The sequence below is a fragment of the Hemiscyllium ocellatum genome, chromosome 1, assembly GCF_020745735.1.
Source record: "Hemiscyllium ocellatum isolate sHemOce1 chromosome 1, sHemOce1.pat.X.cur, whole genome shotgun sequence".
Lineage (NCBI taxonomy): Eukaryota > Metazoa > Chordata > Chondrichthyes > Orectolobiformes > Hemiscylliidae > Hemiscyllium > Hemiscyllium ocellatum.
The window spans coordinates 62369900-62383202 of NC_083401.1; the positions used below are offsets into that span (position 1 = coordinate 62369900).

Genomic DNA, 13303 nt, shown 5'->3' on the forward strand with positions numbered 1-13303 from the left:
AAATGCTTGTACATTAATTTGTGTTCATACAGGAGTTAAATTAATGAAGTTGGAATCCCAGCATCACCCTGCCACCTTCTTGTTTTCTGATGTTTCCTGACTTTTGTGTATCCCACCCAAAGTCACTGAGATGACAGCACAGCTGAAAGTGTTCTTCAGCAAAACTGAGGAGTTGGGATGGCTTTGATCTCTTAGAAAGAAGTGCTCTAGGTATGGTTAGGCAAGGGGCTGCTGGTTAATAACCACAATGTCAAATGTGGGTTAATTAAGGGCAACTGTCATGGATTTCTTAAGGTTGCATGATTCTGCACTCTTTGATTTTTATTATTATTATTGTTGTTGTTGTTACATGTGCCTATGTCCAGTGAAAAGCCTTATTTTCCATAAAGTACAGGCAGATCATAACATACAAAGGTCATAGGGTGATTGAACAGAGCAAGGAATACAAAGTTATGGCTGCAAAGAAGGTGCACAAAGCAAAATCAACATTAGATTTGAAACTTGAGAGGTCTATTCAGAAGTCTAGGAACAATGGCGAAGAAGATGTTCTTGTACCTGTTGTTATGTGAGTTTGAATTTTTGTATCTTCTGCCTGACTAAAGAGGTTAGAAGAGATTATAATGGGGTGAGAGGAGTCTGAGATGTTGGCTGCCTTTCCATGGCAACGAGAAGTATAGGTAGAGTTAATGCAAGGAATGTTGGCCTGCATGATGGTCTGGGCTGTGTTCACAACTCCCTGTAGTTCCTTACTGTCATGGGCAGAGCAGTTGCCATACCGATCTGTGATGCATCTAGATAGAATGCTTTCTGTGGTGCATCAGTAAACGTTGGTGAGAATCCTTATGGGTATGCCAAATTTCCTTAGCTTCCTGAGGCAGAAGAGGTATTGTTATACCTTCTTGACCATCACATCTATGTGGGTGGTCCAGAACAAATTGATGGTGATCGTCACTCCTAGGAGCTTGACACTGTCAACCATCTCCACCTCCATTCCATTGATGTAGATTGGGGGGGGGTGTGGCGGTGTCCTTTTACTTCCCTTCTGTGCTAAATGATCAGTTGCTTTGTTTTGCTGATATTGAGGGAGAAATTGTTATCTTTGCACCACATCACCAAGTCCTGTATTCTGTCTCATCATTGTTTGGTATCTGGCCTACAACCGTGTCATGAGTGAATGTGTAAATGGAGTTCAGACAAGATTTGGCCGCACAGTTGTAAATGTACAGGGAGTACAATAAGGAACTGAGTAAGCATCCTTGCGAGGCGCTGGTGTGGAGGATTGTCACGGAGGAGGTGATGTTGTGTATCTTCACTGGTTGTGATCTGAGAGTCAGAGTCGAAGATCCAGTTGCAAAGGGCGGAGCAGAGACCTACATCTTGGAGTTTGGAGATTAGTTTGGTTGGGATTATTGCGTTGAAGTGGAGCCATAGTCAGTAAGTAGAAGCCTGATAATAGACAATAGATGCAGGAGTAGGCCATTCTGCCCTTCGAGCCTGCATCACCATTCATTATGATCATGGCTAATCATCCTCAATCAGTATCCTGTTCCTGCCTTATCTCCATAACCCTTGATTCCACTATCCTTGAGAGCTCTATCCAACTCTTTCTTAAACGAATCCAGAGACTGGGCCTCCACTGCCTTCTGGGGCAGAGCATTCTACACACCCACCACTCTCTGGGTGAAGGAGTTTCTCCTCATCTCTGTCCTAAATGGCCTACCACTTGTCACTCCCAATTGTACCCTCTCCCTTTCAAATTGCAGATTGAAGCTTATTGTATTATGGTCACTACCTCCTAATGGCTCCTTCACTTCGAGGTCCCTGATCAATACCAGATCTGGAATTGTCTTCTCCCTGGTCGGCTCCAGCACCAGCTGTTCTAAGAATCCATCTCGAAGGCACTCCACAAAGTCTCTTTCTTGAGGTGCAATACTATCCTGGTTCTCCCAGTCTACCTGCATGTTGAAATCCCCCATAACAACTGTAGTAACATTTTTGCGACAGGCCAATTTCAGCTCCTTATTCAACTTACACCCTACATCCATACTACTGTTTGGGGGCCTGTACATAACTCCCAAGAGGGTCTTTCTATCCTTAGAATTTCTCAGCTCGATCCATACTGACTCTACATCCCCTGATTCTATGTCCCCCCCGTGCAAGGGACTGAATATCATCCCTTACCAACAGGCTCACCCCACCCCCTCTGCCCGTCAGTCTGTCCTTACGATAGCATATATAGCCTTGAATATTCATTTCCCAGGCCCTGTCCAGTTGAAGCCACGTCTCAGTTATCCCCATAATATCGTAGCTGCCAATTTCCAAAAGAGCCTTAAGCTCATCCATCTTATTTCTAATACTTCGTGCATTCATATATAGTATTTTTAATTTGTTACTGCCCTCACTCTTCCTAATCACCCATATTTCACTCAACCTTACAGCATGATCCGTTTCTGAGTTTTCTGCTTCATTGATACCCTGGTCTTTCTTGACTTCCCTTGTTCTATCTTTCCCTTCACTTTCCTTCTTAAACTTCCAGTTTGTCCCCTCCCCCCTGCTATTTAGTTTATGTAGGTATCCTTGTTATCCAGATATTCTAGGGGTGAGTGTAGGGCTAGCGAAATGGTGGACCTGTTCCACAGGTTGACAAATTGCAGGGATCGAGGCAGGCTGAGAGACTAGATGTGAGCCTTGACTAAACTTTTGAAGCACTTAATGAAAGAAAGTTGAGAGATGTGAGCATTTGTAATATCTTGTGTGGAGCGGATGCACCTTGTGGAGGGTGACTTAAAGGGATGATTGCGAGAAATGGCAGGTTGAGGGTAAGAGTTTGGATCAGAACGTGAGGCGGTGCCTATATAAAGAAGAATAAATGGAGCTGTGAAGTGTGTTGTTCTGAGTAGTTCTGTGCAAGAGAATGCTGGGAAAGTCAATATGACCTGACACTTGAGAGTGTTCCTGATTCCTGATGAAGGGCTTTTGCCTGAAATGTTGACTGTCCTGCTCCTCGGATGCTGCCTGACCTGCTGTGCTTTTCCAGCACCACACTCTTGACCTGAGAGTGCAGTGCTACCCACTGAGGATCTCAATCCATTTGATACAGTAAATTCTCTGGAAAGAGAGCAGATCTGACACTAACATTCTAGGTTACTTACATCCACATCTATTAGAGAGGTGGCTTTCTATCTGCTTGGTCAAACCCAGGTTCTGTAGCCTCCAGGTAACTGTGAGAAACAAGAAAATAGCTTTTCCAGATCTCCCCTCCAATGCTGTGGGCTTTTGTCTTTTTTCCTTTTGTTATGACACAGTGGTAAACCCCCTCTGATTATTAAACCAAACACCCAGAAAAGGTCACCTTGCCTCCTTATCTGTTAAATCACGAGTGACAGAGAGCTCCCCAAAATCTACTATTAATTCAATTTATTCTTTAACTCTATAAGTGAACATTAAACAACAACAATTCACAACTCTGAGCCCCTCTTTCTCTTAACTGCTTATTACCTGCCTCCAACTCTGTAACAATATACTGTTCCAATAAAACGCTGAAGAAGGGCTCATGTCCGAAACATCGATTCTCCTGCTCTTTGGATGCTGCCTGACCTGCTGCACTTATCCAGCAACACATTTTCAGCTCTGATCTCCAGCATCTGCAGTCCTCACTTTCTCCTTATTAAAATTACATCAACTTAATTTCAAAACTACACAAGGGCTGTCATCTTCAGTGTCTTTCTTCTTCCAGCAGAAGATCTCCCTGGCTCATCGTCTTTTTACTATGAAGATGTTTCATATGAAAAGGTACCTTTGATAGAGAATGTTTCAATGTATAGGGTCTCTCTCGATGGCAGTTTCTCTGTCTGATTTTCAAACTGCCTGTTTTTATTTATCCCCAACATCAGATCATCTCATTGGTCCGATGTTGGCAAAACAATAAATTCAAACTCAATTGGGTTTTGGCTATGGGAAAGAGCCTGTGTAAAGTCACAAGCAGACCTACAATTCATCCAGGACTAAATGCAGAATATTCTGTCCACTATACATAAAACTAAAGCTGTGGTTTACATTTATGAATCCTGGTTAGACATTACAAAGAACAATACAGGTTAGGAACAGGCCGTTTGGCCCACCAAGTTTGCTCTGACACATGATGTATTTCTAAGGTAAAAATCTTTTGCCTCTCTACAGTCATATCCCTCTATTTCCTGGCTATTCATGTATCTGTCAAGATACCTCTTGAATGTTGCTATTGTATCTACTTCTTTCGCTACCTCTGGCAATGCATTCCAGGTACTAATCACCCTCTGCGTAAAAAAAAACTTGAATTTAAAGTTGAAGATACAAGGAAATTTGGCAAAAAGAATGAGAGGTTGATTTTGTTTTTGCAGTAGCCTCCTACCATTTAATTTCATTCCCATCTTTGCTGATGTTGTAATTTCATATCATATGACGCACAACATCGTGGGCAAAAAGGCCTGTTCTGTACTGTACTTTTCTATGTTCTATACTTCTGCGGCAGCATGGTGACTCAGTAGTTAGCACTGCTGCCTCACAGCACCAGGATTCGATTCCAGCCTTGGGTAACTGTATGGAGTTTGCACAGCAAACTCTTCCCTTCCTTGCACATTTCCACCTGATGCTCAGATTTCCTCCCACATTCCAAAAACGTGCAGGTTAGGTGGATTGGCCGTGGTAAATTGCCCCATGGTGTCCAGGTGAGATGTAGTTTAGATGTATTAGTCATAGTAAATGCATAGTATCAGGGGTAGTGTAGGGGGTCTGGGTCCAGGATGCTCTTTGGCGGGTTGGTGCAAACTCAATGGGTTTCCACACATTAGTGATTCTATGATTCTAAGCTTTCTGTTCCTTATTTTCATCTTGAGTTATTTTCTCTAATCTAATGTGCAGCATAGTGTGTCAATTTTCAAATCTAAGTTTATTGAATATCATTAAACACTCCAATTTTTAGGTTTGGCTTACATTTATCTCATTATCCACCCTTGCTTATGTATTAGACAATGGAGTACCTTCTACAGGTAATCTAAAATATGTAAAAGAAATTAATCTTAAGTAGACTGTTATCTATTTGGCTTTAGTTGAATGGAAAACATAATCTTCTTAAAACCTATAAAGTGAAATACTACAACTCTGCAAGAGTCTATTGTTTATGTATCCTCCTTTGCTTACTCCAGGTCCAAAACAGTATCCTACTAAACTGGCTCCTGCAACTCAGTATTGGACCACATCGCGGGATGGTGCAGTTCAGCTCCGAATGGAGGAGGATGCTGCTGAATCGCCCCTAACTGTTGACCAAATGTTTAATCAGTCAGTGGCAAGTTATGGTAACCATATAGCTCTTGGTTTCTCTCTGAGAAATCATTGGGAAACACTAACTTATTCTCAGTATTACAAAGAATGTAGAAAAGCAGCAAAAAGCTTCCTTAAGGCAAGTACTTCCTGTCTCTCCCAATTTATTGTTCTATGTATAAAATAGCATAAAGCACACATATGAGAACACCACCACCTTCAAGTTCCCTCCAAGCTGCTCGCCATCCAGACTTGGAAATATATCCCAGTTCCTTCACTGTCGCTGGGTCAAAGTCCTGGAATTCCCTTCCTAAGGGCATTGTGGGTGAACCCACAGCAGATGAACTGCAGCTCACCACCACCTTCTTAAGGTCAGTTAAGGTCAGGCAATAAGTGCTGGCCTTCCAGCGGCATCCACATCCCACAATAAAAAAGAACCTTTTGTTTTAACAGAACAAAAAGGTAAAATGCAAGGATCTTCTATTTTAGTCTCCATTTGTTTCCCGATAAAATAGATTCTGATTAAATCAGCGATCTGTTATTCTTGGAATTTATTTTAAAAGTAAAGTTATAATCTTAACTGGTTTCCATAAACATGACGTCAAATAGATTATTATAGAATTTTAACATAAACAGAAATACATGTATTTATATAGTTCTATTCAAACCTTGGGATGGTCTAAAGCTCATTACAGCCAAGCAGTTCTTTTTAAGTGTAGGCACTGTTGTAATGTAAGAAATTTTAAAGAGCGGGAGGTGAGTAAATTTCTGCTTTATATTTACAGCTAGGTCTCCAACGTTTCCATGGAGTTGGCATCCTGGGATTCAACTCTCCAGAGTGGTTTATCGCATATATAGGGGCAATTTTAGCAGGGTATGCTTTGAATAATTGCAGCTTGGTTAGCTTGAGCAACCTAATTGTCACTTGGTTGTAGACTCTGCTTGTAATTATTGATAACAAACTTCAGTCCATTTTTATAGGTGATTTGTTGAGCACAGATGGGAATTGCTTATTTTTTTTCAGGAATTTATGCTGTTATTCCAAAGTTGTAATATTAATGGTGTTTATATATTCTTTTTAAAAAAGTCTGAATTAATGAATTGACCTAAATAAACTGGTCAAACATTGCTATTATACCTATCAAAGATAGGTTCCAATTATTTTGCTATTAGTTATCTCAAGCTCACACCATTTTTTTCTTGGCAGTGCTTTTGCAAACTGGTCAGACTTGAGCAAATGAGCAGGTATTTCCTGTTATTGTTGTCAATACAATTTTATAATAGCCACCTACAAAATCACAAGCAAGACCACGTTACATGATCTTTCTCTAAGCATTTGAATTGTTGTTTGCTATTAATAGTTCTGTTTTGAAGACAGATTTCAGAGGAAGGTACACCTGACTTTCATTTAACACTTTGCCACTTTAGTCTTGTGAAGGACTCATTGTAACTATTGTTCAAAATATCTAGAATACAAATTTTGGCTTTAGAAATTAATGCTTTAACTGGTTAGGTCTTGGCTGGTGTTTAGTATAGTGTTATGGTCACCACACTACAGGAAGAACATCATTTCTGTAGAGAAAGTACAGAGGAGATTTACAAGAATGCTACCAGCTTTTGAAAATTGAAGCTATGTGGAAATATTGGCCAGCTAGGATTGTTTTCCTTAGAACAGGAGAGATTGAGGCATGTTTTCATTGCTTTACAAAATAATGAGGGCTTTTAAAATTGATTTATTCATTTGTGGGATGTGGGTGTTGCTGGCTGGGCCAGCATTTATAACGCGTCCCCAGTTGCCCTTGAGAAGGTGATGGTGAGCTGCCTTCTTGAACTGCTGCAGTACATCTGTTGTGGGTTGACCCACAATGCCATTAGGGAGGGAATTCCAGGATTTTGACACACAGTGAAGGAATAGTGATATATTTCCAAGTCAGGATGGTGAGTGGCTTGGAGGGGAACTTGAAGCTGGTGGCATTGCCATATATCTGCTGCCGTTGTCTTTCTAGATGAAAATTGTGTGTGTGGAAGATGTTGTTTGAGGATTTACTGAGGATTATCTTGTTAATAGTACACGTTGTTGCTAATGAGCATCAATGGTGGAGGCAGTGGATGCTTTTGGATGAGCTGCCAATCAAGCGGGCTGCTTTGTCCTCGATGGTATCAAGCTACTTGAGTCTTGTTGAGGCTGCACTCATCCAGGCAAGTGGGGAGTGTTCCATCACACTCCTGACTTCTGCCTTGTAGATGGTAGACATGCTTTGAGGAGTTTGGATGTGAATTACTCACTTCAGTATTCCTAGCTTCTGATCTTTTCTTTTAGCCACTGTATTTATGTGATAAGTCCAGTCAAGTTTCTGATTAATGGTAACTCCCAGAATGTTGATGGTTGGGGGATTTACAGTGGACAAAGAAGACCATTGGCTTAGGGGACAAGGTCAGTTACCAGAAACTACAAGTTTTAAGGTTATTGATTAGAAGGATTAGATAGGACATGAGGAAAATCTTTCTCATCACTTTAACTGGGATTTGGAATTAAGTGGCCAACTTGGTAGAGGGGCAGGGTGCAGAAATCCACTTAAATGTTTAAGTGGAATCCAGATCTCAACTTGCTGTAACCTGCTGGAAAGCAGGAGTAGAATGGATGGCTAGTTTATTCTGCCAATGCAGATACGATAACCTAAATGGCCTTTTTTCTATTTGGCATTCTTTCTATCTGTGAAAGATAGTTGAGCAACTGGTAAGAGCAGCCTAAAGAGAATGCACTTAAAACAAAATGGCAGTTTGTGACTTTTTGGGAAGATTTGTAGCTCAGGTTGATGATAAGTATGTAAGCTAGCTCAATGAACTGGAAGATTTGTTTGCAAATGTTTCATCGCCATACTAGGTAGCATCATTAGCGAGAGTCTCTGGTGAAGCGCTGATGCTATGTCCCGCCTCTCTATTTCTAGGTCTTGGATTTTTTAGGTGGGTGATGTCATTTCTGGTTCTTTTTTTTTCAAGGGAATGTAGATAGGATCTAAATTAATGTCTTTATTGATGGAGTTCTGGTTAGAATGCCATGCCTGTAAGAATTCTCGTGCATGTCTTTGTTTCACCTGTCCTAGGATGTGTGTGTTGTCCCAGTCAAAGTGGGTGCCCTTCTTTGTCTGTATGTATGGAATCTGGTGATACTGGGTCATGTCATTTGGTAGCCAGTTGGTGTTCCTGTATCCTGGTGGCAAGTTTCCTGCTAGTTTGTCTGATGTAGTGTTTTTTTACAGTTCTTGCATGATATTCTGTAAATGACATTAGCTTTGTTGATGGTATTTGATAGATCCATTAGGTTAATTAGTCGTTGTTTAAGTGTGTTGGTAAATTTATGGGCTACCATGATGCCAAAGGGTCTGAGTAGTCTGGAAGTAATTTCTGTTATGTCTTTGCATCTGCTTGTTTGGGTTTGTTTCTGAGGAATTGGCGGATTGTGTTTATTGGGTACCAATATTTCTTGAAAACGTTGTATAGATATTTTTCTTCTGCTTTTTGTAGTTCTTGGGTGCTGTTGTGTGATGTGGCTTGTTGAAATAATATCCTGATGCAGCTCCATTTGTGGGTGTTGGGATGATTGCTTCTGAAGTTAAGTATTTGGTCTTAATTGTTTGTTGTTTTTCTGTAGATGCTGGTTTGAAGCTCTCTGTTGACTGTACATTCAACTGTCACATCTCGGAATGGGAGTCTGTTGTCGTTCTCCTTCTCTTTTGTGAATTTTGTGCCTGTCAGGATATTGTTGATGTGTTGTACATTTCCTCTAATTTGTTCTGTTTTGTGATGACAAAGTTGTCATCTACAAAGTGGACCCAAGGTTTGTGTTGGATAAATGGGAGGGCAACGTGTTCATGTCTCTGCATTACTGCTCCTGCTATTGCTCTGATATTGCTGGTCCCATGGGTGTTCAGTTAACTTGTTACCTAGTATGGTAACGAAACACCTGAAAAACAAACCGTCAAGCTCAGCGAGCTAACTTACGTGCTTAAGGTGGTAGTTTATTACAAGTTTAAGTTTGAGGCTGTGTTGGCCTAAGAGGTAAACAGCCAGAAAGGTTAAATCATAAAACACTGTGGTCAAATCACTAAAGAATCCTTGCAGTAAGTACAGTGTAGAGAGATATTCTGATAGAATAGAATAGAATAGAATAGAACATTACAGCGCAGTACAGGCCCTTCGGCCCTCGATGTTGCGCCGTCCTGTCATACTAATCTGAAGCCCATCCCACCTGCACTATTCCATGTACATCCATTTGCCTGTCCAATGACGACTTAAATGCACTTAAACTTGGCGAATCTACTACCGATGCAGGCAAAGCATTCCATACCCTTACTACTCTCTGAGTAAAGAAACTACCTCTGATATCTGTCTTATACCTATCTCCCCTCACTTAAAAGTTGTGTCACCTCGTGTTTGCCGTCCCCATACTTGGAAAAAGGCTCTCCCTGTCCACCCTATCTAACCCTCTGATTATCTTGTATGCCTCTATTAAGTCACCTCTCAACCTTCTTCTCTCTAACGAGAACAGTCTCAAGGCCCTCAGCCTTTCCTCGTAAGACATTCCTTCCATACCAGGCAACATCCTAGTAAATCTCCTCTGCACCCTCTGCACCACCTTCTGATGTTGTGAGTTGGAGCTTCATTATTGAAAAACATTGAAGGATTTCAAAAGCCATTTTTTTTTCATTGGACCAAAGAAAAAATTTAAATTTGGGAAACTTGACCTAAGAGTCTATTTGAGGACATCCCAGAGAATGTTGTGTTATCATTGAGATAGATGGAGCCTATTCATTGGGTTCATTTTATCTGGGAGCTTTTGCTTTGAGAGTTCAGTTGCATCTTGGATTGCGAGTGCAGTGAGAATAGAACCAAGTAAATGAAAATTAGTTAAACATGCACTGCAAGCATAGAGAGAAAGTCAACTACTTCACTCTCTGCATGAATGCTTTTGGGGCTGGTCCTAATGTGGATTTCCTAAGGGAAAAGAAGCTGGAAGATTGCAGGCTTTGTAGCTACTGGATAAAAAGTACATCGATCATCAGTGTTATGGTGAAAGAAAGCAACTGGCAGATTTGCTTGGAAATTTCAACAAGGTAACTAGAAACAAAGATTGAGGCATCCAGGTCAGGAGGTAGTAAATGAAAGCCCTATCTCTGAGAATAGCTGGAATTTCAAAGAAGCAGTTTTCAGAGGACTGTGGTATATGTTAGGGGTGGTCCTGTCAGATATAAATAACTAATAAAATATTGTTGTAATCCTTAAAAAGTAAAATGCAACATCTTTACTGGTACTTGAAGTACAGAATTCCTAAGATGGACTGTGAGGTTCTTGAGCAAATTGATCCAATAATCAAGGAGGTGTTAGAGATTTAAAAGTGGACAAATTCCCATGCCTAGATGAATTGTGTCCCCAGCTGCTGGGGAGCCAAGGGAAGAAATTACAGGTGCCCTGACCCAAATCGTTAAATTGTCTCAATCCATAGGGGAAGTACTGAAGGATAGTTATTGTTGTTCCACTTTACAAGAAAGGTAGTAGAGGTAGACCAAGGAACTATAGATCAGTGAGTCTAACATCAGGGAAACTATTTGAGAAAATAGTGAAGGAAAAAAACTAATTTCTGTTGAGTAAAGCAGGGTAAGATCATGGATAGTCAGTATGGCTTTGACAGAACAAGGTCATGCCTAAGAAATCTGGTGGAATTTTTTGAGGAGGTGATCAAATGTTTGGTTGAGGGTAGTGCATTTGGTGTGATTTATATGGATTTCTGCAAAGCCTTTGACAAGGTCCCACATGGGAAACTGATATAGAAGGTAAAAGCCGATGGGCTCCAAGGTAACTTGGCAAGATTGATCCAAAATTGGCTTAGAGACAGGAGACAGAAGGTGGTGTTTGTATGATTGAAGCTTGGTGTGCAGTGGCATACCAAAAGGCATAATTGCTAGTTCCCTTTATTGTTTGTGGCATTCATAAATGACATAAATGAGAATGAGGGAATTGATAAGTAAGTTTATGTAAGATGACTAAGATTGGCTAGGTGGTTGACAATAAGCAGGAAAGTGTGATGTTACAGAGGATATAAATAGATTGGTCAGATGGGCGCACCAATAGCAGATGCAACTTAACCCTGACAAGTATGAGGTGATGCGCTTTCGAGAAAGTAACAAGATGAGAGAAAACTCAATAAATGTCAGGATACCAGGACGCTCAGAGAAACATAGGGATCTTGGAATGCTTGTCTACTGAAGATGGCAGGACAGGGTAATAGGGTAGTTGAGAAGGCATATAGGATACTTACCTTTATCCATTGTGGCATAGGCTATAAGAGCAGCAAGGCTATATTGGAGGTGTATAGAACTTTGTTTATGTCACAGCTGGAGTACAATGTGCAATTCTGGTCAAATATGATCGGAAATATATGATTTCACTGGAGGAGGTGCAGAGGAGATTCACCTGGATGTTGACTGGAATGGAGCATTTCAGCTCTGAAGGGAGCCTGGATTAATTTGGGTTATTTCCTTCAGAGCTGAGTATGCTGAGAGGCAAGCTGATAGAGGTGTATAAGATTGAGGGGCCTGGACAAGGTGAATAAAAAAGCAGCTGTTCCCCTCTGTCAAAGGATCAATAACAGGGAGGCACATTTTAAAGGCAGGAGATTTGAGGAAAAACTTAATCACCCAAAGGGACATTGGTTGGAGGTGGCAGTCTGGAATGCATTACCTGGAAAGGTAATTGAGGCAGGAAGCTCTCAACATTTAAAAATTACTTGGATGAATACTTGAAGTGTCATAACATTCAAGGTTAAGGACCGAGGGCAGGAAAATGGGATTAGAGTAGGGAGTAGTGTAATCTTGGCAGAACAAACCTGATGAGCCAAAGAACCACTTTATATATGATTCTGTGATTTTGATATACAAAGTTATAATTCATGTGTTAATATAATTATTGGTGCTTGTTTTGTTCAAGTCTTCTATATAAAATGGAATTTTGTTTAAAATTGTGAAATCCTGAGGCCTCGTTATTTTGGTTTAAAATAGATTTTCAAATTCCTCTCTAAATGTTATGGCACCTGAGTGGATTGAAAACGCATTGGAATGGACTAAGTGAATTTCTTTGCATAGTCATTTTGCAGACTGATTTCTTAATGATAGAATGATTGTAGCTTTGTAGGAGAACATGATCAAATACTTTGTAGGAGCTAATTTTTATTTTTTCTACTTTCATTAATCTCCTCTTTGGAACCTTAATTTTTCACAGGGTTTACTTACACAATTCTTCTGTACTTGGGCCTAGTGTCCATCTACATCCAGCGCATAGTCAATCAAAACTGCAAGTCTTGTCACCTATGATGCACATTACTGTCAATTTAATGCTATCCTTCACATGCAGGAGTCACTGAATTCCATCAAGAGCAGAAACCCGGGTTAATTTTGCTGTCTAATCCCAAGATTTTGGTAGCATTTGCAATCTCTTAAATGGTATCAAAATGGAATTCTGCGTACAATAAAGATCACATTGGGATTTTTCTGGCTTTTTGCAATTCAATTCGCTGCTATCTTAAGAAGTTAAATGTCAAAGTTATGGGAGAAAAAAACAATTTTCATATTTAAAAGAAGAATTGTAAAGTTGCCATCTACAGTGTAACTGTTTTAGTGATTTACTTGTGCAGTTAAATCTTCTGTGAAATAAGGTGTAACTTAGCATTTGTTGAAACATTGTGCATGTTAATAGCAAGTTTCTCTCCAATGCAGTGGCTTGGCTGTTGGGATTTATGCAACAAATTCTCCAGAAGCATGCAGACATGTGGCAGATCACTGTGAGGCTGATGTTCTGGTGGTGGAGCACCATCACCAACTGCTGAAAGTTCTGCAGGTGCTGTTTTTTTAAAATTTCAGACTATACTGTTTTAATAGTTATAAGAGACTTTGTCAAGCAAAAATAATTAATTCATTGTGGGCAGGAGAGTTGGTCATTAAAACCTTGAAAC

At 40.3% G+C, this 13303-nt stretch overlaps 1 protein-coding gene across 1 annotated transcript in view; it reads left to right on the plus strand.

The window, feature by feature from the left end:
* The first annotated feature begins 531 nt into the window (after positions 1-531).
* The window catches only part of LOC132826833 (long-chain-fatty-acid--CoA ligase ACSBG2-like), a 91558-nt gene continuing 78786 nt past the window's right edge, over positions 532-13303 (plus strand). Inside the window, exons 1-4 of the mRNA XM_060843477.1 lie at positions 532-565; positions 5184-5437; positions 6084-6172; positions 13068-13188. Coding sequence (XP_060699460.1) covers positions 532-565; positions 5184-5437; positions 6084-6172; positions 13068-13188 — 498 coding nt within the window. The remainder of the gene's footprint in view (positions 566-5183; positions 5438-6083; positions 6173-13067; positions 13189-13303) is intronic.